At 34.4% G+C, this 23,867-nt stretch overlaps 1 protein-coding gene and 1 long non-coding RNA gene across 3 annotated transcripts; one reads left to right on the top strand and one right to left on the bottom strand.

Annotated features, from left to right (window-relative positions):
- Positions 1-4,289: 4,289 nt before the first annotated feature.
- On the bottom strand, positions 4,290-7,235 carry LOC147508365 (uncharacterized). 2 transcript variants are annotated; one of them, XR_015216352.1, is made up of 3 exons: positions 6,905-7,234; positions 6,433-6,754; positions 4,290-4,605 (listed from the first exon to the last, which is right to left on the bottom strand). It is a non-coding gene; the product is annotated as an uncharacterized LOC147508365 (long non-coding RNA). The 2 variants fall into 2 exon arrangements; XR_015216351.1 differs by lacking the exon at positions 6,433-6,754 and having other exon boundaries at positions 6,905-7,235.
- Positions 7,236-9,593: 2,358 nt separating this feature from the next.
- LOC147508366 (uncharacterized) lies at positions 9,594-10,482 on the top strand. The gene has a single exon (XM_086599131.1). It carries the CDS (start codon positions 9,740-9,742, stop codon positions 10,430-10,432), a length of 693 nt encoding a protein of 230 aa, XP_086455257.1. The 5' UTR covers positions 9,594-9,739; the 3' UTR covers positions 10,433-10,482.
- The last annotated feature ends 13,385 nt before the right edge of the window (positions 10,483-23,867 follow it).

The raw sequence follows: 23,867 nt of genomic DNA on the forward strand, positions 1-23,867 counted from the left end.
GCTGGGTTTTTGAGCTGGAAGAAATGGACTCTTTTAACTTAAACATAGTGACATAAAAATTAAGGATATATATATTCTGCTATTGACGAGGCCAAGGGTGTCTGTAAAATTTTCAAACCCAGAAAATGTACGAAACCTTAGTCGAAAGTAAGTAATTTGCCCAAGCATGGCGATAGCAAGATTCTTGATATGTATCGATGACGATCGGTAAAACAATTATAGGACATGGTAGTCATTTTTAAAATGGGCATGGAGGAAAAGGAGATATGATTAATTACGTGATAGAAGCAAAAAGTCTAAATATGTATCAACATCAGAATTTATAAGCCATTGGATGTTCAATATTCAAATCGGTGAAATTAACCATCTAATGAGTGTGACATAGGGATTACAGCATGCCCCAACTGACCATCTGAACGGAATTAGTTGAAAACTGCTAATACACACCAAAAATCTAGTTCAGTGACTTAGTCTTGACATTTGATTAAGAGGTGCCCCATACGCAATCTCTGCTTGCAGTTGACCAAACAACCTTAAGCTCATCTCTCTCAAAACAAAATCAAAATTTGTTAAAGGTTTTGAATTTGTCTATGGGTGCGTTTGCCAAAGTTGATTTTCATCTCTCTTGTTGAATTTTCTAGCTTTTTCTATATTTTTCTTTGGTAAAGCTCTTTATATATGTACTACAGTACGTACTACTAGTCAATTGGCTACTTATTTAAGTTATTTTCTTTTATATCTCATGATCTGTTTAACGTTTCATTTAGTAAATAGATAATAAATTTACAGTTTATGACTTGAAAACGATCGACCATATATAACAACCACAAAGTAATGCTTCTGGCCTCTATATATTCTTCTTATTTTCAGTTTTGGTTAGCTCTTGTATGTTGTGTAAAGAGAAATGCTAGCATGAAGCAGCCTCATGGAATCCAATTACTTGCTGTACATGCAATTTTCTTTAGACAATCAGATGAAATAAGAATCAAGCTACCTTCTCACACCTACCTTAGCCTTAGCCAACGAACAAATTGACTGGGTGGAAAGTCTTACTTTTACCTACTTTGCATGAATCTCTATACATATAGTGAAATCCTTTCTCAAACTACCCAAATTTAATGAAGATTAACCATCACTGCACAAACAGTTAAGAATAATCCAAGGGAACAAGACAGTGTAATGTTAAGATCTCAAGGGAAAGTGAACGTTTGTACTTGAGTCATTTTATCACTTCTTTTTTAAATTGGCATGGCTAAAAGGCCAAAATATGCATGGCCATTTGTAGCAATAATATACAGTCCAAAATACATGTTCCTTAGATGTGAAGTTCAATGTATCTTATTATCTATATTGTATCTCAGTCTCTTATATACTACAAATTAAATTTGAGGAAATTTAACGCTAAGGCATTCCAATAATCCCATGAGGCATGTTTTACTTACAACTAAATTATGTTAAGGATAATACATTAATCTACTCATTCTTAGGAGACATGAAGAACATGTGGGGTACCACCATCGACATTCGAGACTCACTATATTGGGAGGATATATCAATCGTGACCAAGAGATCACCTTGAAGTTCAAACCTTCAAGGCTAAGATGATGATGCATGGATGACTGCGGGATCCATTTTCCATTCATTAGTTTAGAATTAGATTAGACAAGTTAATTATAGGAATCTATAAACTAATATATACGTTTGATATGTATGCAGCAGATTAATCCATTGACTGTTGATTTGCGCAAGACTGAATCGCGTTGCCCTAGCATTATGTATTGGAAGTAGAGAACTAGAGATTGATGATCAATGTACTTTAGCGGGGAAAAAAAAAGATCAATGTAGACACTTTGAGATTATGATTTACGTACTTATAATGCTTGTTTAGTGTTAATCAGCTTAATAACATTGTTTTCCCCCTAATCTTAATATCATGAAGTAGGGTATTGGTCCCAAAATAGGCTGGATGATTGTAACATACCAAGCTGTAACTTTATTCATGAGCCTTCAAAATGGGACTGGAAATCATACATAGATGTTCTCTCTCAGCTCTGTCACTATATCTTTCTTTTTCAATCCTTTTGTATTTTTGAAATTTCTTTTTCATGAGTGCTCCTTATCAGCTAAATGCCTAAATCTGTCTTATTTCACTGCTATTATCTCTCCACACAAAATCAGCATTCGATATCCAATTCCAAACATTCAAATACGCGGTTATTATCAGTAATCATCGTGTACTCTTGTTCGTCCATTCAATTCAATTTCTAAAAAATTGCTCAAGACTGCTAAACCTTTTATTCGCATGAGATGCCTTAAAATTTTGATATAGTGCAAGCTGTATATAGACTTGAGATGATTATTTTTAAAAAATGAAACAATAATTTGTTAAATCAATTATCCCACCACAAGGTGATTAATAATTTAATATTCAATAGTGATCCATTAACCATAAAATATTTTCAGTTCAATCTTTGAAAGTAAAGCCATCACCATTATTACAATTATTTTAGAAAAAATGGACATTCTGTACTATGAACTTTGATGTTTTTATTAATTTAGGTTATGTTTTTTTTTTTTTGTTTTTTTTAGCAAATTGGGTTATGAGTTTTTTTTTTTTTTTATCAGTTTGGACCACCGGTGTAGTTCCGTTAGAATGTGTGCTAACGGAAGATGACGTGTCGATATTTAAATAGACAGCTAACAAAATCTGATGTGGCACGGTTATGTAAGCATTACGTGACAAACAACATCACACTTGTTGCACGTGAAAATTTTCATTTACAATTCAAGCACATGAAAATTTCTTGATTTCTTGCTATTATTTAGTAAATCGTCATCTCCCCATTTATCTATTTTGGATTTGTTAACATGATGAAATAACCCTATCTCCTTAATTTGTCTCTTAAACAAACCCCATCTCTTTTATTATCTCATAAGTCTTCTCGAAGACAAAATGTGATTAGACAAAGACATCATGATTCGAGAAATAAAAATGAGAAAAAAATAATTTACTAGTTTCGAGGCTTTTGCGAGAACTAATAATATTCTAGCACTTCAATGGAGACAAATACCGATGCTTAATTAGTTGCTTGATTTGAAAATTTGGGAATTGGGGTTTAATTAGGTTTTTTAATTTAAGAATTTGGAAATTAGGGATTTCTGTATGAATTTGGGATTCTATCTACTAACTGTGAGTTATGCCTCAAAATTCAAAACATGTGCAATGTGTGTGAAATTTCAATGCCACATCACCGGTGATTAGGTGTGTACTTCAAAAGTGACATGTGAGTATTTGGTCGGACACATATATATCCGCCACAACACATAAGCATGTGAAGTAACAGAATAGTAACGATAGCCCAAACTGATAAAAAAAAATAAAGGTCATAGCCCAATTTGCTAAAATAAAAAAAAGTTTTCGGCCTAAATTGATAAAAACAACCAATTTATGATACAAAACGTCAATTTTTATTAATAAAACTAGCACAATATCACATTGATCTTTTTTGTTGCCTGTACAATTGATGTGGGTTGAATCCCGTTTAGAGCATTGGCGTCCCTATGGTCTTCACGGTTCACAGTTACACCAATGACTGTCCTTAATGCTATCTCTGTAGTCTGTACCCTGGTACAGCATTGCATGTTTCATGTATTTGTACTATGGTGCAATGAATTGGGTTGAATCGCGAGCATTGGCGTCCCTGTGGTCTTCATGGTTCACAGTTACACCAATGACTGTCCTTAATGCCATCTCTATAGTCTGTACGTACAGCATTGCATGTTTCATGTTGTGCAATGGATTGAATAGGCAGTTACGACCCCAATAAAAAAAAAATAGTCAGTATAGGACAATTTAAAGTCCATTGTACGCCTAGATAACAGAGACTCATTTCTGTGTCCGAAAAATACTCCATAGTTCAATATACAGTCATACAGATATGCGAACTTTACTTAATTTGATATGATAGAAATGGTAGTTAACTAGCCGCCTAGCCTACATCTCTACGGATTGATTTACAAACGATACTGGCGCAGCATATATTATGTGGAAGATTATAGCGGTTCAGGTTGTACTTTTGCTGTATATTCTGATAAAAAAAGGTAGAAAATTGACATATACCCATTATAAAGTTGTAGTACTGTGAGTTCTTTTCAGTGTCAGCATTTCTACTTATTTTGGGGCCATTTTTAAATGAATTTGGTCGTGTGACACGGGAAGTTTATGGAAAGCAGTGCAGTTGTATGTATCTCTCAGTTGAGTACTGTAGGGACATATATTGTCTTCAATATATTGGCAAATTTTGAGACTAACTTATTAGATAATTACAATTACTCATCTCAAGAGTTATGAATTATACCAAATAGTTATAAAATGAACATGAATATATGTATTAAAGATCATCAATGAATAGAGCACCAAATTCAATTCATGGAGCACCAAAGGAGGGAGAAATTCTATATATTTCCTCTCCACTCTCTAAACAAAGAGGAGATTCCAGGTTTCTTCTCCGTTTACCATCGATCACTCTTATCACTCGAATTTAAATAATGAATTACATTCGACTTGATTTCAGTTCATCAGGAAACTGGATATGTAGACAACACCTGTACAGTTAGATGAAATATAACATTTAGTATGAGAGACTAATATACACAACCAACGTATATTATACACGTGTCCAGCACAACTCGTCACTATATCAAGACCTACCAGGACGCTCATATCATGACCGCAACCGGCCAGGTGGCTTATACCAAGACCACAACCAAGTCTTGTAACACTCGAAAATGGAAAGACAGACGTTCTAACAATTATATAACAACAACCATGCACTTTATTGTATCTGCATTAAAGCTCATTCAAGACCACATTAAGTGGAGGGGCTATAAAATCAGGATGAGACATCATCTAGAAGGACCTTCTCCACTCGGGAAGAGAATTGTTTATTCTCCACGATCAATCCATTTTTCTATTCAAATGACTAATCAATATAATAGGAACTACGTCAAACTTGATTCAAGTTTATCGGAGAACTGGATACGTAAGTAGCTCGCGTCTATCGCGAGCTCAGTCAAATCCACAACTCAATCCCATTATCCGAAGTTGTAAGACTAATTATGAAATCTAGTATTTACATGTACTTAGATCGATGTGCAAAGAGAATCTTGTTGTAACTTCTAAAAGTACATCATCACGAGCTCAGTCAAATCTACAACTCAATCCCATTATCCGAAATTGTAAGACTAATTACGAAATCTAGTCATTACATTTACTTAAATCGATGGGCAAGGGGAATTTTGTTTTAACTTCTAAAAGTACATCATATCTTTAAGGGAGAACACCAAAGCTTAAAGAATTTATTAATACGTCAACTGGAAGAACTTGATAGATCGATGAGCTTAGAAAATTAACGCACAAGAATCACACTGTCTAGAAAGTTTTATTGATTTATACCAGTTATTACTTACTAATCCACTGATTAACTTCTGTTTTGAGCGTCTTTCAGAAATAAGCCATACATTTGTCCGTATAGTACTTTCAATTTGCGAAAAGGGAGTTCCAATTAGTCAGTAATCTTAAGAATGCACTTCTAAAGTTCTAAGCTTAGATATAGTCTTTAAAAACGTTGCATTAAAAAACCTTTCAAACGCAACATTTTTTTATTTTTATTTTACAATTAATTATTTTTTTCTCATGGACGAACATTATCATTATCCTAACACTTCTTATTAAAGCAGTGCATTCTGGGACATAATATTATCAAACCATTGGAGCTTATAAAATTTAAAGAATAAAACCAAATGATGGGCACTCACGTGCTAGGACATGGAACACAATCATGGTGGTCAAAGTTTAAAGACCAATTATCAAAGCTAACATGTCCTATATATCTCATAACGTACTCTCTTTAGATCCTACGAGCTTCAGAGTGTCGACTGGGTGTTCATGGCTTGAATAACCAAAATATGTTACCAGCATCAATAGTATATGAGCGTGTATTGCCTTTCACCGACTGCAAGTTCCTTTTGTTTCTAAGGATAAATCATAAATGCACTCTACATTGGATACCATGCATAGTCTGTCAAATGAGACCAAAGTATATTTATTATTTAAGTATATAGGACAAGAGCCCTGAATACTAGGTCGATTGTTTACATGTAGAGAAATATTTTCTATGGGTACGAGTCTAGATCTACTAAACAATGATCTCCATTACACATTATATTGTCAGAATGCATCTTATACTCTTATGGGGAACCCATATTTTGGTCACCCTTTTCTTAATCGGCATCTTATGCCCCTCATAAGAACCCAATTTTAAGATTGTGCTAAAAAAATAGCCTTATTTTCGATTCTGGTAATTATATTTAATCATCAACCTGAACTTAAAAAAAAAAAAAAAAAAAAAAACGAAGAAGAAAATCACAAACCTCATACACAGGCACACATATGGACTGCAGGAATTCAGGCCTTTGATGGGAGATAGTGAAATGAGATATATCCTAACTGACCACCCAACACCAAGGCAAGGAGTATCAGATCTTGTTGGGTGGGTTGGTGATCAGGTGAAAATGGACAAAAACTGCGTAAATGTCACAAGGGACGTTTGATAGGAGAGTGCATCTTACCAAGCTGCTTCCCCACTCTGGACTGACTCAATGTATTACAAAATCCATAGATCTGTCGATCTTATTTGCTTGATTTTCTGATGCGCACTGACAATTTATCACATTATGTCTCCTTTATGTAAACCTATTGCATGGCCGAAAACAGAATAAACAAAGGAAATAAAGATAGAAAAATACGAAGGCCTTGTTGTTGGTTAAAAATAGTGAACACATCTAATAATCTTACTTGATTAAAGCAATATGTCGAAAAATATTCAACCGGCCCGGAGCTTACCACATGCAAATTGCAATCCAGTCCTCAGTATCCTTCGTCCTGGAATGGTCTTTTATCAATTCTTTGTTAGTTGATCATGTACTGATACATGAACTCAGCGATGCTTGATTTAATTTCTCTAACCTCTAAATACTTGTGAAAAACATTCTGCAGGTTCTCGTATATTTTCTGAAATTAAGGTCCTTCACAGTTAAGTTGCCAATTACATGTCATCTGGGATTTGCAGAAGAAGCTAACATGTTTATCACGACCAACGAGCTAACATGTCACGACCCATGAGGCTGAAGTTAGAACCCAACCTCAGCCCAGCCCAGTCCAGCCCAGTCCAAGAAAGAAGCCCATATACAGTCAGACACCAGACTCACAATTTACGCCAATTTACACTTTCGTTTCTTCATTTTTATAGTGAAGAGAAATTTCATTCACTACGGTTTTATACGCGCGTCAGACCTAGTTTAAGGTAGAGGCAAATGTGTTTATCCAAAAAAAGAAGAAGGTAGAGGCAAATGTGTTTCCTGGACTGATTCCTAAATAAGGCTCACTTTTTAAAGCGCCGGTATTGGCACTTGAAAAACTTGGAAAGGCTCTCTCCTTAGAGCCCAATGTAAGGTCCACAAAATGAGGTTTTTCTTTTCTTTTCTTTTTTTTCATTTTGTGTGGGTTTTTAACACTATAGTGGGTTTTTTCGAGTTTAACGGGGCATTTTGTTTTGGTTTATATTGGGGGCTATGCAAAGCCACTACATTCACCCAGGGTCGGCCCTACTCAAGGGGGTCACACAAGCAAACAAGTCAAGTATTTTAACTCAATTGAGCAAGTAGACTCACTCACACAAACACAATTCTTCTTGAACAGTTGTAATGCTTGCATCACACTGCACACTAATAATTCTCACACAAACACAATTCTTCTTGAACAGTTGTAATGCTTGCATCACAGTGCACACTAATAATTCTCACACAAACACAATTCTTCTTGAACAGTTGTAATGCTTGCATCACAGTGCACACTAATAATTCTACAGTGACACAGAAAATTGATACATTCATCCAATACAATACAGTGAATAGATGATATATGACATGTATTATTTTTTTTACATGATAATATATGACAAATATCATCTACCAAGTCACTCTATGCCCTATGGGATGAGTGCATTGTACACTGCAGTACTGCACAGACCACTAACTAATTTCAGCCTTTGTACTTGGGATTTGGGAAAGCTCATAGTCTCATACTTTAGTGACCGAGTTTTGTGTTAGGCCCATATCCATATCCATCTATAACTTGTTGAAAACATCAAAAACAGATCAGTCGGGATAGATACTCATCCTCTTTTTATCCACAGCTTTCCACGCAGCACTGTTGGATATACCAGATTTTGTAGCACAGCTGTCCTACGTACACTTTGAATCATTACTAAAGTTTGAGGATCGCTCAGTGTTTGCAGATAGAAATATAGATATTGCTCTAAAAACAAACTACCGAGGCTTCTTTCTTCACTGGTGAGTGTGCATTCACAACACTCATTGCTTAACTATGATATTTGATTTTGTTTCTCTTGCAATTAGACTTATCTATGTGTTTAATATGCTGTGGTTTACAAATCAAATTTATTCTTAAAATAAGGATGATTTAACGATGAATTCAAGTGTTCCTCTTCCTTTATAGGGAGTTGCACTTGTTTTCTGGTCAGATTTATATTTCTTCAAAAATTTGCATGTTGTTGCTAGTAGGAATGAACTGAACTAGAGACATTCGGAGTGCCATATTGAGGCACATTTAGTTGTATGGACGTCAGAGTAACAAAATTCGTAATGCAAATGAACCACTGAATTCGTCCTCTCACATAAACATTTTCGTTACCCTGAACTTCGTTATGGATTTATGGAAACCCTGAGTGTTTGGAAGTTCTAATAAGGACCAAAATGGTTTCTAATCTTCTGGCACATGATCGAATTGTTAAGGTAGACAATCTAATGGATGCGACACATATTTGTTTTAGGATTCTTAAAGTCTGATTGTAGATATGTGATAGAAACATTGTCTTACGCAGACGTTCTAGGCTTACATTATGTTTAACAATATTCTGCTGGGTGCAAGAAACTACAGTAAAGTTTCCGTGAATTGAGTACTCCACTGGCTACTGAGATTGTGTAAATGTGCAATGTGTAGTATATGTTTCCCAAGTCCCAACGGACTTCTTATGCAAATGGGTGTCTCTAGCTTATTAGAAATATGTAAATATGACAGAAATTGTATTGCTAGTATTTTCTGAACTCCGAACCATATCTTATGCTTTGTGAAGCTAGCTCGCACTTTTTATGTTTAAGCATCACTGTCCATAAAATCTAAGCGATCTTCCTTTACTGTTTTCAATAAAATGTTGATTTAAGTTCCAAAAGAATGTTAATGTGTTGATTTATATTGGCTACGTTTTTATTATTTATTTCATTTTGTTAATCTGGAAAGCCACTAGTTGGTTTCTTCTTTTAGGATGCAAATTAGATAGTGTAAATTCAACTTTAAGAATTGTCACCCGTATCTCTGTCGAGCTCCTTAGCTTGGTCATATTTTCATGTTAAAGACTTAGTTTTATTGCTTTTCTTGCAGATTCTTCTTAAAAGAGTGAAAACGAGGACTTCCTTTGCTGAAGATTCAAAACTCAATAGCACAAAATTTTGAGCAGGAGCGCTAACACAATATTGTTGCCTTCTGATGGTTATCATGGATAAGTTGAACTTTATTCTGCGGCCTCTGTTTGACTCAATTAATATTCAAGCGTAAAGATTGAACATTACGTTCACCAGGCTACGCCGAGAGAAGGAAAATATGAGTCTAAAAAGAGAAGAAGAGTTGCTTGAATGTCCAATTTGTTGGGAGTCTTTCAATCTTGTGGAAAATGTACCCCACATCTTCTGGTGTGGACACAGCCTATGTAAGACTTGTGTCCTCGCGCTTCGATGGGCTGAGGTCAGACTCCCAACACTTCCAGTCCAACTTCCCCTCTTAATATCATGTCCCTGGTGCCAACTCTTGTCCTTGAGGTTAGTCTGGAAAGGTAGGATAAGGTTTCCTAGTAAGAATTTCCTGCTCCTCTGGTTGGTGGAAAGTGCAAATGGGAATAGGACCAAAAGCCGCCCAACTTCTTTCAGCAAATCAGAATCTTATCAACCACCAGTTATCCCATTAGTTCGTCAAAGCACGTCTATTGCTTCATCAAGAGAATACCTTGACGAACCTTTTCAAAGTGCAACAATTTCCAGACACGCAGAGAACCATCTCCTTGGAGGCTGGAGAATTTGTGACCCACTGCGCAAATTGTTGGGACTGTTGTTGCACCTAACAGCCAAGTTTCCCATGGTGGTAATGTTCTTGTTGGTCGTTTTGTATGTAATTCCAGCTAGTGCTGCCATATTGGTTGTGTATCTATTGCTAACCTTTTTGTTTGCACTGCCATCAGTAATGGTACTCTACTTCTCATACCCCATTTTAGAATGGTTGGTTAAAGAGATGATGGCCTGAGGATTATTATTTACGTCTTAATGATTTTGCTCACAATTCTGTTGCTGTTCTGGTGGAGGAGTAGTTTTAGTGTATGCAGTATGACTTGATTTCAGAATTCTGCCTGTAAGGTCACATGATACGTACAGTTTCTTAGTATGAAACTTGCAAGACTCGTGAGTCCGCTCAAGTGTTTTTTTGTGCACACCAAAACTTTGGGATCCAACTACAAAGCAAGAAAATATTTAGTCATTTTGTAGGGCTCTTTAGTTTCAGAATTGAGAAAACGCCAGGCTGCTCATTTCTAATTGTTATTTGTTAGAAAGCATCTCTTTTGTATTCATGAGGGTGTTGCTGCTGTTCCCTCTCTTGCTGAGATCCACACATAGGTAGTGCAGCACATATAAGTGGTGCGAGCATGCAGATTAGAAGACAAGAACTAACAGTTACGATGTCTTCCCTCCCATCAATTGAAGAAGGAGATTTAAGTAATTGAAGACTTAACTGCTTTAGGTGTATGGTGGAGAGAAGGGCGATCCTCTTTTTATTTGGTGTGTATGGAGGCAAAGACTTACATCTTCTCTCTCAATATAGAAGCGATACACGAGTTCTCTTCATCTCTCTCTCTCTTACGTAGAATTGATCTCTCTTATGAACCAACCGTGTTTATATAGAGGTATGATCGAATCATAGATGGAGAAGGACACCTCTCTAATTCGGTTTCACAAAACCAAATCAAGTAGAACTCTAGCTTAGAAACTTGTTGCAAAAGCAAAACCAAGTTTAGGCAATTGGTAATCCACTACCCACTAGACAAACAGCCCAAGCCCACGTCACGACTCGGTTCGGTGCGGGCGCGTGTGTGGCTTTGGGTGAGTCCTCCCTCCTAACACAAAAGCCTTTGTACCCTAAGGGCACACCCTTATGTTAGAGGTTCACCTCATATACCTCACTTCCTAGTGGTGGTTCACCAATGTGGGACTAAACAACACACAAGTATTTGAAATACACATGAAGATTCCAACAATACCATCAATTGGAAGAATACACTTATGGTGTCTTATTCACGCTACGATTTGACTCTAATTGAAAGAGCACATCCACTGTTCCACATGTTATCTTATTCATTTGAATTTGGGCTATAGAAATAATAAACATAGCAAATGGTCTGAGAATTTTCCCTGAAGATGTAAGAGAGAAATTTGTAAAACTTTCTTACATGGAATTGTTGGGATAGTTGTCTTTTTGCAAATGCTATATTTATGTAATAGCATTACCGATAAGTTTAATGGTAGTTAAACAGAGTATATTCCGATTTGTTTTCAACAAGTTGTAGTGATAAGTGATTTGAGATGTTTGAACTTTGAAGTACTCATGTACGCCCTATTGAGATTTGAGAGTTCCACATTGCTATTTTGAGCTTTTTTGACTAATCATACCATGAAGCTTACTCAAACAAGTTTTATTCTTCTTGCAACATCAGCCGTTGCATTTGCATTGTAAATTTGTAATACACATTGGTAGATACTAGATTTTTGGACCCGTTCAACGAACGGGGCCCGTTTTTATATAATTATTTTCATTTGCTTTATTATGTATAATAAATCTTACTTCCAAACTATATTGAAACTCGGAAAGTAAATTAATTGATTGAAGTTCCTAGCGCCAATAATTTGTTACACTAATTTATTTATTTTTTATTTTTTATTTTTTATTTTTTTTTTATTTTTATCAATAGTCCTTATAGTATATTAAGATATCCAAATTTTGGGCTGTCTTTTAATTTTCATTTTTTTAATGGGTTTTATGATAAATGTTGGCTTAATTCTTAGCTCATTAGTATACTTAGTCTTTTCCTAACCCGAAAGTAAGGGGAGGACTCTACCGCTTTTCAGATGCAAATAGGTGCCCTTTTGGCTGCTCCTTTGATTTCGAAAAAACAAAATACTAACCAGAAATAGAAAAGAATACGGGTTGTGTCTTTGTTTGGATGCTAAACCCGAAAACCCTTAGAGTCTTATTTTTATGCCATTATGGAATGCAGGGTTTTAGCTCACCCTTGCTTCTTTGGATGCCAATGTGTCTCTTGTTTCAGGCTTTCAGCTGATTCTGCTACGGATGAAGATTTGGACTTTTACCACTTGTATCTCTAATTTCCACACGTGTATTCTCACTCTTATTTTTTTTAAGAAAGCAAATGGGTTAACCTATCTCTCGATTATCTATTTTCAGTTGACTTTAGCAACGAAGTAAATTCAGTCGCTCATAAATGCACTTTTATTTTTCCAAATATCACTTGAACTCGCTCTCATATTTATAGTTTCCTAATTTTCTATTGTTAGTTCGTTGCCAAGTTCATGATAAGCTTGCTGATGCACACGTAATGTGTAAAGTAAGGTTTTTCATCTGTCACGGAAAAGAAATTCAATGTTAAAATTTATAGGTTGTTGGTGGGATATTTATAGATTTTTATCTTTTGATTGATTTCTAAAGAATTTACGCTGGGGATGACTACACGAAGATTTAAATCTGTCAAAGTATTGATGTGGCTGGTTTATCTGCTGGTGTCCTTGAGTAGTTGTTTATTTTTCTACTATTAATTAATGTTGTGTTCTCATACTTAGTAACAAAATTTGCTACTAAGTATTATTAACTCCATGTTGCATCTCCATGTTGCATCTATCAGAAAGTCTCCTTCCCATGGCGGGGTAATGTTTGAGAAGTGGCCTCGAGTTGCATCTCCATTCGACTTGTATCAACTGTTGGAGAGACATTTTGTGTTTTTTTGAAATCCACATCACCTACTGAAGGCTTGTGCATAACATCTATCTTCGAGGAGTAGGATTGATGGCTTGCATGAAATTTAAAGTTATCACCATCGTAACTCGTCTTCAGACTCAAGTTATGGTGCTGCTTTTGTTACATTCTGCTTCAAATCTACTATACCAAATGTCGCCCACCGAACTTCAGTTTACTCTTCAAAGGCGTTGCTTATTTTTTCTTCTTCTTTCTAACGTCCTGGGCTACTCTCAGGCTTTTGTGCATGTGCCCATCTCTCTAACCACTTCCGCTGATTCCAAGAGCTTATGAAAAGGAGAAAAATAATTTCTGTGAGAAGCAATAAATACATAATAAAACGTGTTGTCTTCTCTCATTGGCTTGTGTTACATTTGAAGTGTCATAGTGTCACACCATGTATAATTTTCCTTTATAATTTTCCTTTGGCAACTGATTGACATTTCTTCACTACACAATACAAATGTCATTGGACATATTCTAACGTTCAAATACAGTAGGCAACAGTCACACCATATTCCACTCCAACATTATATTATACAATAAAAAATGAATAACCCCCACCCAAAGAACTCAAGATAACCACTATCTTCGTGGAAGGAAATATCATATTTAGCAAAGGTTGGTACAACCCTCGCAGCCAATGATAGAAGGCAAACCAACTGGATTCACAAATGGGAAGGCCCTTTCCAAACATTCTACAGATTCCAAATAAAAAATGTATTTTTCTCCATCGTAATAAATGGAAGTAATAGCTTGATAGATTGAGTTTGACCTTAGAGAGTGCAGCATGTTGCCTCCCTAAACACCTTTTGTGCTTTATTTTTTTAATACAATTAAACTTACCCAGCAAAAAAAAAATAAAGAATTATAGTCATGGTGCAGAGTGTATCACGATATGGAGATCCTTGACTGGACATCATCATCGTCATCACCAAACTGATACTGATCATAAACTTGGAGCAATAGTTCCCTACATTGTACAATAGCCCCAAGTTTGATACAGGCCAAGAATGTTCTTGAAGGTTTTCCATGAAGACTGTAAATCTCATCTGGTGGAGGGGTCAATCTATGCTTCAGCATTGTTGCTCCAAGGTTAGAAATACTTTGAGTGATATTGGTGGAGCGGAAGTCGAATCCTGTAGGTGTCTAAACATTGAGTTGTTCATAAAATTGTTTTGGTCTCATTGTTTATTTTAAAATAAAAACCCAATGCATTTTTTTTTTTGAAAGGAGTAGTGTTACATGGGCTTACTTTTTAAACATACTATTGCAACTGACTATTTGGATAATGTTGGTTTGCATTACAATACATGCGGATACATGTCTCTATGTAAATCAATGATTAGGACTTTTGACACATCAGTAGATATAAATAGTAGTTCAAAATGTTAAATAAGTTGGTTGGTGTAACATTACTGCTTTGAAAATAAGGGAAATTGTAAACACTTGTCTATAAACTTTGAAATGGGCTATGTTATATTGGTTTTGTCTCTACTTATTTTCAATTTTTTTTTTTTTTTTGGTTTATTTCGTTTATGTGACTTGTTATTGGAAGACCACGTGTACAGGATCTATTATTTATGTCCTTACAACAAAAAAAAAGAGGAAGTTCTAACGTTTGAAGTTTGTTTGGGTGGAATTATAGAATTTCTTCCTTCATCGTTCCTTACACCTCTAACCACAAACCCATTTCCCCTAAACTCATAGTCCTCGCTCTCTGCTATTTTAGTTTCATATTCACTGTATTCATACTTATCTACTACCGTAGACGCCATGGATGGGTAAGTTGTTTTAGTTAAATTTTGTTTTAGTCCAATTGGTTAAGATACTTAAGAGACAAAGTAGGATGAGTTGTACATGTGTGTGTTGGGGACTTGGGTGTTCTGAACTACATGAAGATGAGTCCGGATAGCCTATAGTCTTCTATTCATGTGTATATAAATCAATTATCAAGTTTAAGTGTTACAATATAGTTTTGTATTTACATGATATTGTGGAATTTTCACTTATGATAGTAATTAAGTTCCTTTAACGGGGCCCATTTTTATATGATTTTTATGTATAAAAAATATTACTTCGAAACTATATTAAAATATGGGTTGTATACAAATGTGGAGTTAAGTGATAAGCCCATTTGGTAATCTGTAATACGAACTAAATTGACCACATACAATCCAATTTTATCGCTTAGGTCTATAGTGCACTTCTTAGGGCTATAGTGCATCTTAGACATAGCCCATAATAAAGTCTATTAACCCATTTAATTGTGGTTGAGTTTGTCAATGTTTTTTTAAATGATACAACAGAAGATGTTTTTCTTTCGTGATGTTATTAAGGAAATGAGCATTTCCAATGAAGGAAACCAAGATGACCCTAAGCTCGTACACCATTGCTCAATACTAATAGCCCAATACACCTCCCACACCTCCCAATACGCCATATCGTCTAGCTAAAAACTTGAGAGTTTTGTCTCAAACGACACGCGCAGATGTTTAAAATAAAAACCCAATGCATTTTTTTTAAAGGAGTAGTGTTACATGGACTTACTTTTTAAACATACTATTGCAACTGACTATTTGGATAATGTTGGTTTGCACTACAATACACGCGGATACATGTTTCTATGTAAATCAATGATTAGGACTTTTGACACATCAGTAGATATAAATAGTAGTTCAAAATGTTAAATAGTTGGTTGGTGTAACATTACTGCTTTGAAAATAAGGCAAATTGTAAACACTTGTCTATAAGATATTGGTTTTGTCTCTACTTATTTTCAATTTTTTTTTTTTTTTTTATATTGTTTATTTGACTTGTTATTGGAAGACCACGTGTACAGGATCTATTATTTATGTCCTTACAACAAAAAAAAGAGGAAGTTCTGACGTCTGAAGTTTGTTTGGGTGGAATTGTAGAAGTTCTTCCTTCATCGTTCCTTACACCTCCAACCACAACTTAAGATACTTAAGAGACAAAGTAGGATGAGTTGTACATGTTGGGGACTTGGGTGTTCTGAAGTACATGAAGATGAGTCCGGATAGTGTATAGTCTTCTATTCATGTGTATATAAATCAATTATCAAGTTTAAGTGTTACAATATAGTTTTGTATTTACATGATATTGTGGAATTTTCACTTATGATAGTAATTAAGTTCCTTTAGTTCATCACGGAATCAAAGACTCATCTATTCTATTTTGGGTAAATTAAATGTGCTGAATATGAATTGTTGTTATGTAGAAGATGCAAGGCTGATATAGTAATTGGCAAAAGTTGTGTGTGATGAATTATTGTTGTAATACCAAGAGTTATTTTCTATTTTAATGCAACAAATTGAACAGGCTAGTTTGTGGTTATCATTCAAGAAAAGTGGAACAATTTCTCCAAATGATTGTAATCGAATTATTAAGTGTCCACAGATTCAAAGTGCTTCATAGTTACATATACCATCATATATCGGAAATACAACACAATGTTACCTTGGCTTCTAACTGCATGCTCATGTTCTCGCCATTAGCTGAAGGTTTGGCTAGTGTATTTCCTAGAAATGAAGTGAGTGAGCTTCTCACCGAGTCCCTGCAGAAGTTGAAAATGTTATCGGGTGTGGTAGTGCTGTGAATATGGGTTTTGTACACAACAATTTTTGAGAGCCTGACATAGTTAGTCTATTAGTTTTGAGGAGCTGCTGAACGTGCATAGCAGGAAAGGTGATGATCTGTCAGTGATTGGCAGACTTCTACTTCTTGGAGTATTCTTCCCCACTATTTATTGGCGTGCTGCAAAAATTGTTCCGCGGATTGTTCTAGCTTTGCATTTATTCTTATATGTATCTTCTAGGCATATTTTCTTCTATAATGATTCTGAATTTGATTGATAAAACATCACTAAAAAGAATGTGAGCAATGGTTGTTATTATTTTCAAAAAGTTATCCCTTCAGATCCCAGACCATTTTTTTATATAGGTTGAAAGATTTTGGAAGGATGAGCTCGGTACGGAAGTTATTATATAAGGTTGAAGTCTTGAAGATCATACTGGCAGTTATATGATGTCAGTTATATGTAGTATACCCGTTCATATTTGCTATCTGCTATTGCATGATGTGTGAAGTTCAAGTCTTAGTGCAAGGTATATGATCAACAATGGTTCTATTTTCAGCAGTTTAGTACCCCCTGTATGCATGCACTAAGTGCTACATATATTCGGATAAGAGATTCTATGTTGAACTTACTGTCAAAACTCGAAATTCATTGAATTTCATTGTTGCTGGAGTTGGTAAAATTGGTAATAGCTGCGAGAGATTATTTTTGCAGAAAATTCTGTGATGTAATTCCAGTTGATGGCTAAACATTTATGTGACTAACTTTCACATCATACTCAATAAAAAATAAAAATAAAATAAAAAAACGCCAAACCAAACCAAGTTATGTACTAATGTATTGTTAACAATCTCACATTTGCTGAAGTATCACGAAGTATCACCTGCAGTGAATGATACCAAAGAAGAGTACTAATCCTCATGGTTTTTTTTTTTTTTTATTCTGAAATTGTTTTTTTTCTCTTTGTTGCTTTTGCCCTTGTTTTGGCTTTTCTCAATGTCTTTCATTTCTTTAATTTTTTTTTCGAGACAATATATTTTATCTTTGTTGTGTTTATCATCAACCAAACAATCTAGCATAATATTTCTGAGAACGTCGAGTTGATTCTGTTTCTCTTCAACCTCTTTTCTTTTCTTCATAAGTTCTTTGAAATTGAAGTCTTCAATTTCTATATCACGTTCATCCTTTATAAACTGTATTGCGTGAAAAGCTGCTGAATCCTCTGCTTTTGAAACAGAATATGTAGTGCTTCCATCAATTTCTTTAGCTACGACGTCTTCATTGTTAAAGAATAAGTCTTTTGGTACCTTTAATGTTACAATTGCTTTTTGAATCGTCCGTTCTCCAATTACGTGTTTGTAGACCGGATCTTGTTGAACGTTAAGTCCCGCTTCTAGAATTTCCTTTAGCAATTTTTTTTTTTTATAAGCTGTAATTTTCATAATGCCATTATCTGCAATATACATAATAAAATTTATAAATTATTTATCCAATACTCTTTAATATAATAAAAAAAATAAAATAACAATCAATATGAAATGAACTCAGAAAAGAATTGTATATAATGGAGAAGAGGAAAAAAGTAGGCTACCTGGTTTTTGGATACGTGTAGTGCAATTGTTTTTTTTGTACATATATATAGGAGATAAGGTATGATTTGTATATATCTTAAATTAGTTTTTTTTTTTTTTTTTTTTTTTTTATATATATAGGAGATAAGGCATGATTTGTATATATATCTTAAGTTAGTTTTTTTTTTTTTTTTTTTTTTTATCTTTTTTTTTTTTTTTTTTTTTCAAACTTATCTTAAATTAGTTTTATTTTTTTTCAAACTTCTCCATGTATTATTGGGCCTAGGCCCAACAAATTTGAAAAGACATATTTTAAGCGGGTATTTGTATCGGCAACTTCTATTCAAATTAAACATTTTCTAATCTTACCGAGGCAAAGAAAAAAGTTTGAATTTATGAGCTAAAGAAGGGTGATATCTCTATCAATGTCACCAACTATGGTGCAACCATACTATCATTTGTTCTCCCTGATAACCAAGGTTTTATTTTATTTTTGCGTGAAATGTATTACGCCTCCAGCTTCATCCCCAAATCCACAGTTGAAGAATTTTTTTTTTCTTAATTTTTTTAAATTTTTTTCCAGGATGTGGTTTCACAGGGCCTTTAGAGCTGATGAGTGGTTGCTATATGTGGTAAGTATCAACAACTATGCTCGTTTTCTTGTTTCCTGGCACTGGTTTCTTTGAAATGATCCGTCTACTGTTTTGCAGATGGACAACCCTTCTTCCAGTAATGTCCGTGGTTTCTCTTTAGGTCGCATCTTTAACAGGAATGATGAGGTAAATGTCTAGCTTGATATACATTTCTTAGAGAGGTTGGATATGCTTCATTTTCTTTTCTTCTGTCTAAGTCTTTCCTAATGGATGATCAAATTTTGTTTACATAATGGGTAGCTTGTTATGTCGTTTAGTCAAGGTTTTAATGAGGACGGTGAAAACACCAAATCCTGTATACATAAGCTACTTGTATAAATAAACGCAATGTAATTCATTTCAGGTGCGATTTTAACGAAATGCAATATGTTCAAATAGTTTCAATAGTGACTAATGTTCATAAATAGTAAACTTTTATTTATAGTGCTATTCCTGCCACGCTCTCATGGTTTATGTGTTGTTGATATAGAAAACTTGTTCGTTTTTTCTAATTCAAATGTTCTTTAAGTTGCTTTCTGAGTTAGGTGTGTGTGTCCCGCCTTGTTTTCCTCGTTGTTGGCATATTTTTTTCTTTTCTACGCCTGTAAAAATAAAAAAAATATTTGCTCTTGGAAGTCTTCTTGGTCTAAATTTATCCCAGATAGTTGTATATATATATATATATATATATATATATATATATATATATATATATATATATATATATATATATATATATTTATATATCATTTTTATCTCTAACATTAATTTGTTAATTTTTAACAATCAGTAAATGTAAAACGTATTGATTTACCTTTTTCAAAATATTGGTTGTTGCGTAAATTCATCATAAATTTCTCGAGTTTGATCTTGAATACTCGGTTGACAAATCCTTCATTCCTTGAGGCAATTCCATTTTTTTCAATACATTTTGCAATTTCTTCATCAGCATTGAAATCCATTACAATTTCAGTGGTTTTTGTGATTGTGATAGCTCTGATATTTTTTTCTATAACCATTGAGTTGTCAGTAGTATCATCTAAACTTGTGTACATGTCTGCCGTGATTATTGGTAGTCGGTTGTTTGCCTTCATCTGTATAATAAATGTAAAACTTTATTTTTTTGTAAAAGTAAATGCAAATGTAAAGAAAAATAAATATTTCATTAAGTTATGATGAACTATAGATAATTCAAATCGAAAAAAAACAAAAACATTAATCTGATGGATCTAACACTGTGCTAATCTTCATCCAATATAGAATTTAGCTTGAAAACAACTAAAAAAATAAATTTGATTGATCTAATACTACACTAATCCTCATCCAATTCTGATGAATTATTTGGGATGCTTAGGTAGTCCATTTCCCAATTTGGTCCTCCTATAAGTAGTACTTCATTTATTGACTTCAAATAGGCATTTTCTTTTCTCAAGTTTTCAATATATTGATGAAGTTGTTTTTCTCTAGTATTTGCTTCATGTAGCTCTTCACGTTTAGTAATGACTTCTTTGTGGTTGACGTCTAAAACCTCAAATTTGTATATCTAGAAAGCGGATAGCGGATAAGCGTTTCTTGTTTGCATTTCTCGAGTCCACTTTCTTAGTTTGATACGTCCCCGGAAATGATTGGCTTATAGGATAATTTGGATTTTTGAAGATTTCTCTCATTATCGGCAAATCTATTATGACATTTGCAGCGTATTAGTTGTTTTCAATTTTTGATATGTAAACTGGTTCTCCCTCAATTTTTTCCTTGATGAGAATTTCCTTCAACGCTGTCTTGAGTGAAATATTGTGTTTGGTTTCATACTCCATGAGCTGCATTTTAAAAATTAAATTAGTTAATGATTTGGAATGTGATAGTAACAATAACAAAATGTTTTATAGTTTAAACGGGAACAATTACAACAGTAATCCTGGTTCCACTAAATTAATTTTAGTTACTGAATAAATCCTACATTGACGTAGTTTCCCAGTTTGTGTTCAATTAAGCAGAATTTACTAAGATGATTTACGTCCTATGAGGCATCCAGCTATAGAAGCATCACACCCTAAGTGTGCCTAATGCATTTACCTGACACAGCAAACTATTACAACAGTCTATCGTAGCGAAATAGCTTTAAGACAAATTCTATAAAAAATCTAGACATCTAAGAATGTTGCTGACTGCCTAATTATTTCGCACTACCAATGGGGGTTTTTTTTTAAAAAGTTCATCTGGTATTTGGCATTAGAATACTGAAGGAGGAACTCACTATCTCATTAATATTTAGAAGACATTGTCCAGTATTTACATTGTTGAATGTTCAGTGCATCCACTTATTTACAATTACTCACTTCTTTTAGAAGGTCAGCAAACGAAACAATGCTTTGATACGAATACCTACTCCAAAGGTGACAAATGACTTATATTTTTTTTGATATCGAACACAATATAACTTGAAGTACTCGAATTTGAAAAGCGAGTGTGCTAATATTATAAATTTAAACTAAAAATTAACGGACTCAATATTTACAAACTTTCATAAATAAAAGCGTTAAACCTCGCCATTAAAAAATACTATGTGACCAACATAATAAAGTTTTGGTATTAAAGTACTAATCCTCATGGTTTTGTTTTCTTTATTATGGAACTCTACATGCCTTTCATTCCTTTAATTTTTTCTTCGAGATAATATATTTTATCTTTGTTGTGTTTATCATCAACCAAACAATCTAGCATAATATTTTTGAGGATATCGAGTTGATTCTGCTTTTCTTCAATTTCTATTCTTTTCTTCATAAGTTCTTTGAAATTGAAGTCTTCAATTTCTATATCACATTCATCCTTTATAAATTGTATTGCGTGAAAAGTCACTTTGAATCCTCTGCTTTTGCAAATGTAATATGTTGGGCTTCCATCAATTTCTTTAACTATGATGTCTTCACTGTTAAAGAATAAGTCTTTTGGTACCTTTAATATCACAGTGCTTTTGAATCGTCCGCTCTCTAATTCTGTGTTGTAGACTGGATCTTGTTGAATGTTAAGTCCTGCTTCTAAAATTTCCTTTAGCATTTTTTTTTACATAAGCTGTAATTTTCATACGCCATTATCTGCAATATACATAATAAAATGAAGTCAATAAATAATTGTAAATAATAGAGAAGAGGAAGAAAATAGGCTACCTGGTTTTTGGATATATGTAGTTAAATTGTTTTTTTTAGGTTAATAGATTATGTTTTACTAAGTGGTTGGAAGTTCACTTTTCGTAGGTTTTTAGTTTTGTATATCTCTTAAATTTTGATATTTTGGAACATCAAGGTTCTCCTTTTTTGCAGCCTTCACTCTATTAGGAGCATGGATTATGACACGTGTCGGGTATTTTAAAATTTGGTTTTTGAGTTTTATGGTGTGGGCACGTGCAAAACGTGTGAGGGGTAATTGTTGCATTTTGAAAGGGCATAACACCAGACACACCACAATAGATGGTCAAACTTGGTAAATGAATCGTTAACTAATGATAGGGTTACCTAAAGCTAAGAAACGTAAAACTTTGGGTCCAACGCAAATACCCATATTATTGGGACGTCCTAAAGCTAAATCACCTTATTTTAAATTAGATATATTTTTTTTAATTAGGTAGAAGCTATTGGGTTTAGAAACCCATGAGTATACTATTACTGTTGGGCCTGGGCCGAACAAATTGCGGGTATTGAATCTAAAATTCAATTCAAATTTGAATTGCTATCTCTTTTTCCCACGCAGCTTCCTTTCAACTAAATTGCTCCAATCTTCTTGTTAAGATATGTATCAATCTGATTATGTGGATGTGTTCTGAAGAATTTTATCTTTAGCTTTTCTGTTAATTTTGTCATTTACATTTTTCAGGCTAGGGGAGGCCTGTTATGGAATGGTGAACCACGTCTAAAGTTGCTGCTTGTTGAGCTCGTGGAATTGCTTATCTTCATGACAACTGTAAGCATCATTTTTCTGAGAGGTGGTAAAAAGCTGATGAAACAGTTTGTGAGGTGTCAGTTTCGAATGTTACCTATTTTTTTTTCTGATGATATAACTATGCTATATCTTCTCATACTGAGCTGTTTCCGTTTCCTGTGTTTTGATTCCTCTTAGTATTGTTTGAACTGTGTAGCTCGAGCAATGTCTTTCCCCAACCCCTCAGTTTAAACTTCTGTGGTTGTAGGATACGTATTTGTAACCATTGAAACCCGCTTAACAAAATGCATATGCCTTAACAATAGGTTTCCTTTCAATTTGATCTTACTCTTGATCTATACTTGAGAGAGTGAGTGTGTTCCTTTACAAATTTACCTAGCAGTGTTTGAAGAGAGTGCTTGCTTTCACTTAAGAAAGGGTTGCCGTTAGGGAGTGGTTTGGGTTCGAGTGTGGCGAGTTCTGCCGTTGCAACTGTAGGAGTGAATGAGATTTTTGGTGGGAGAGTTATTGGTGGGAGAGTGGTTTGGGGTCGAGTGCGGCGAGTGCTGTTGCTGCAGCTGTAGCTCTTAATGAGATTTTTGGTGGGATAGTGGTTTGGGGTCGAGTGGGGTGAGTGTTGGTGCTACAGCTATAGCTGTGAATGAGATTTTTTGTTGGAGAGTGGTTTGGTCTCGAGTCTGCGAGTGTTGCTGCTGCAGCTGTAGCTGTGAATGAGATTTTTGGTGGGAGGTTAACTGTTTCTGATCTTGTTCATGCTGGGTTGTTGTAGCTGTTAATGCAATTTTTGGTGGGAGAGTGGTTTTGGGTTGAGTGGGGCGAGTGCTGCTGCTGCAGATGTTTGCATTTTTAATTCCATTATCTGTAAAACTGTCATGCTACCAATACATACATAAAACTGGCAATTATGTATCTATGATTGCAAAGAC

Source organism: Coptis chinensis, chromosome 3 (assembly GCF_015680905.1).
Source record: "Coptis chinensis isolate HL-2020 chromosome 3, ASM1568090v1, whole genome shotgun sequence".
Taxonomy (NCBI): domain Eukaryota; kingdom Viridiplantae; phylum Streptophyta; class Magnoliopsida; order Ranunculales; family Ranunculaceae; genus Coptis; species Coptis chinensis.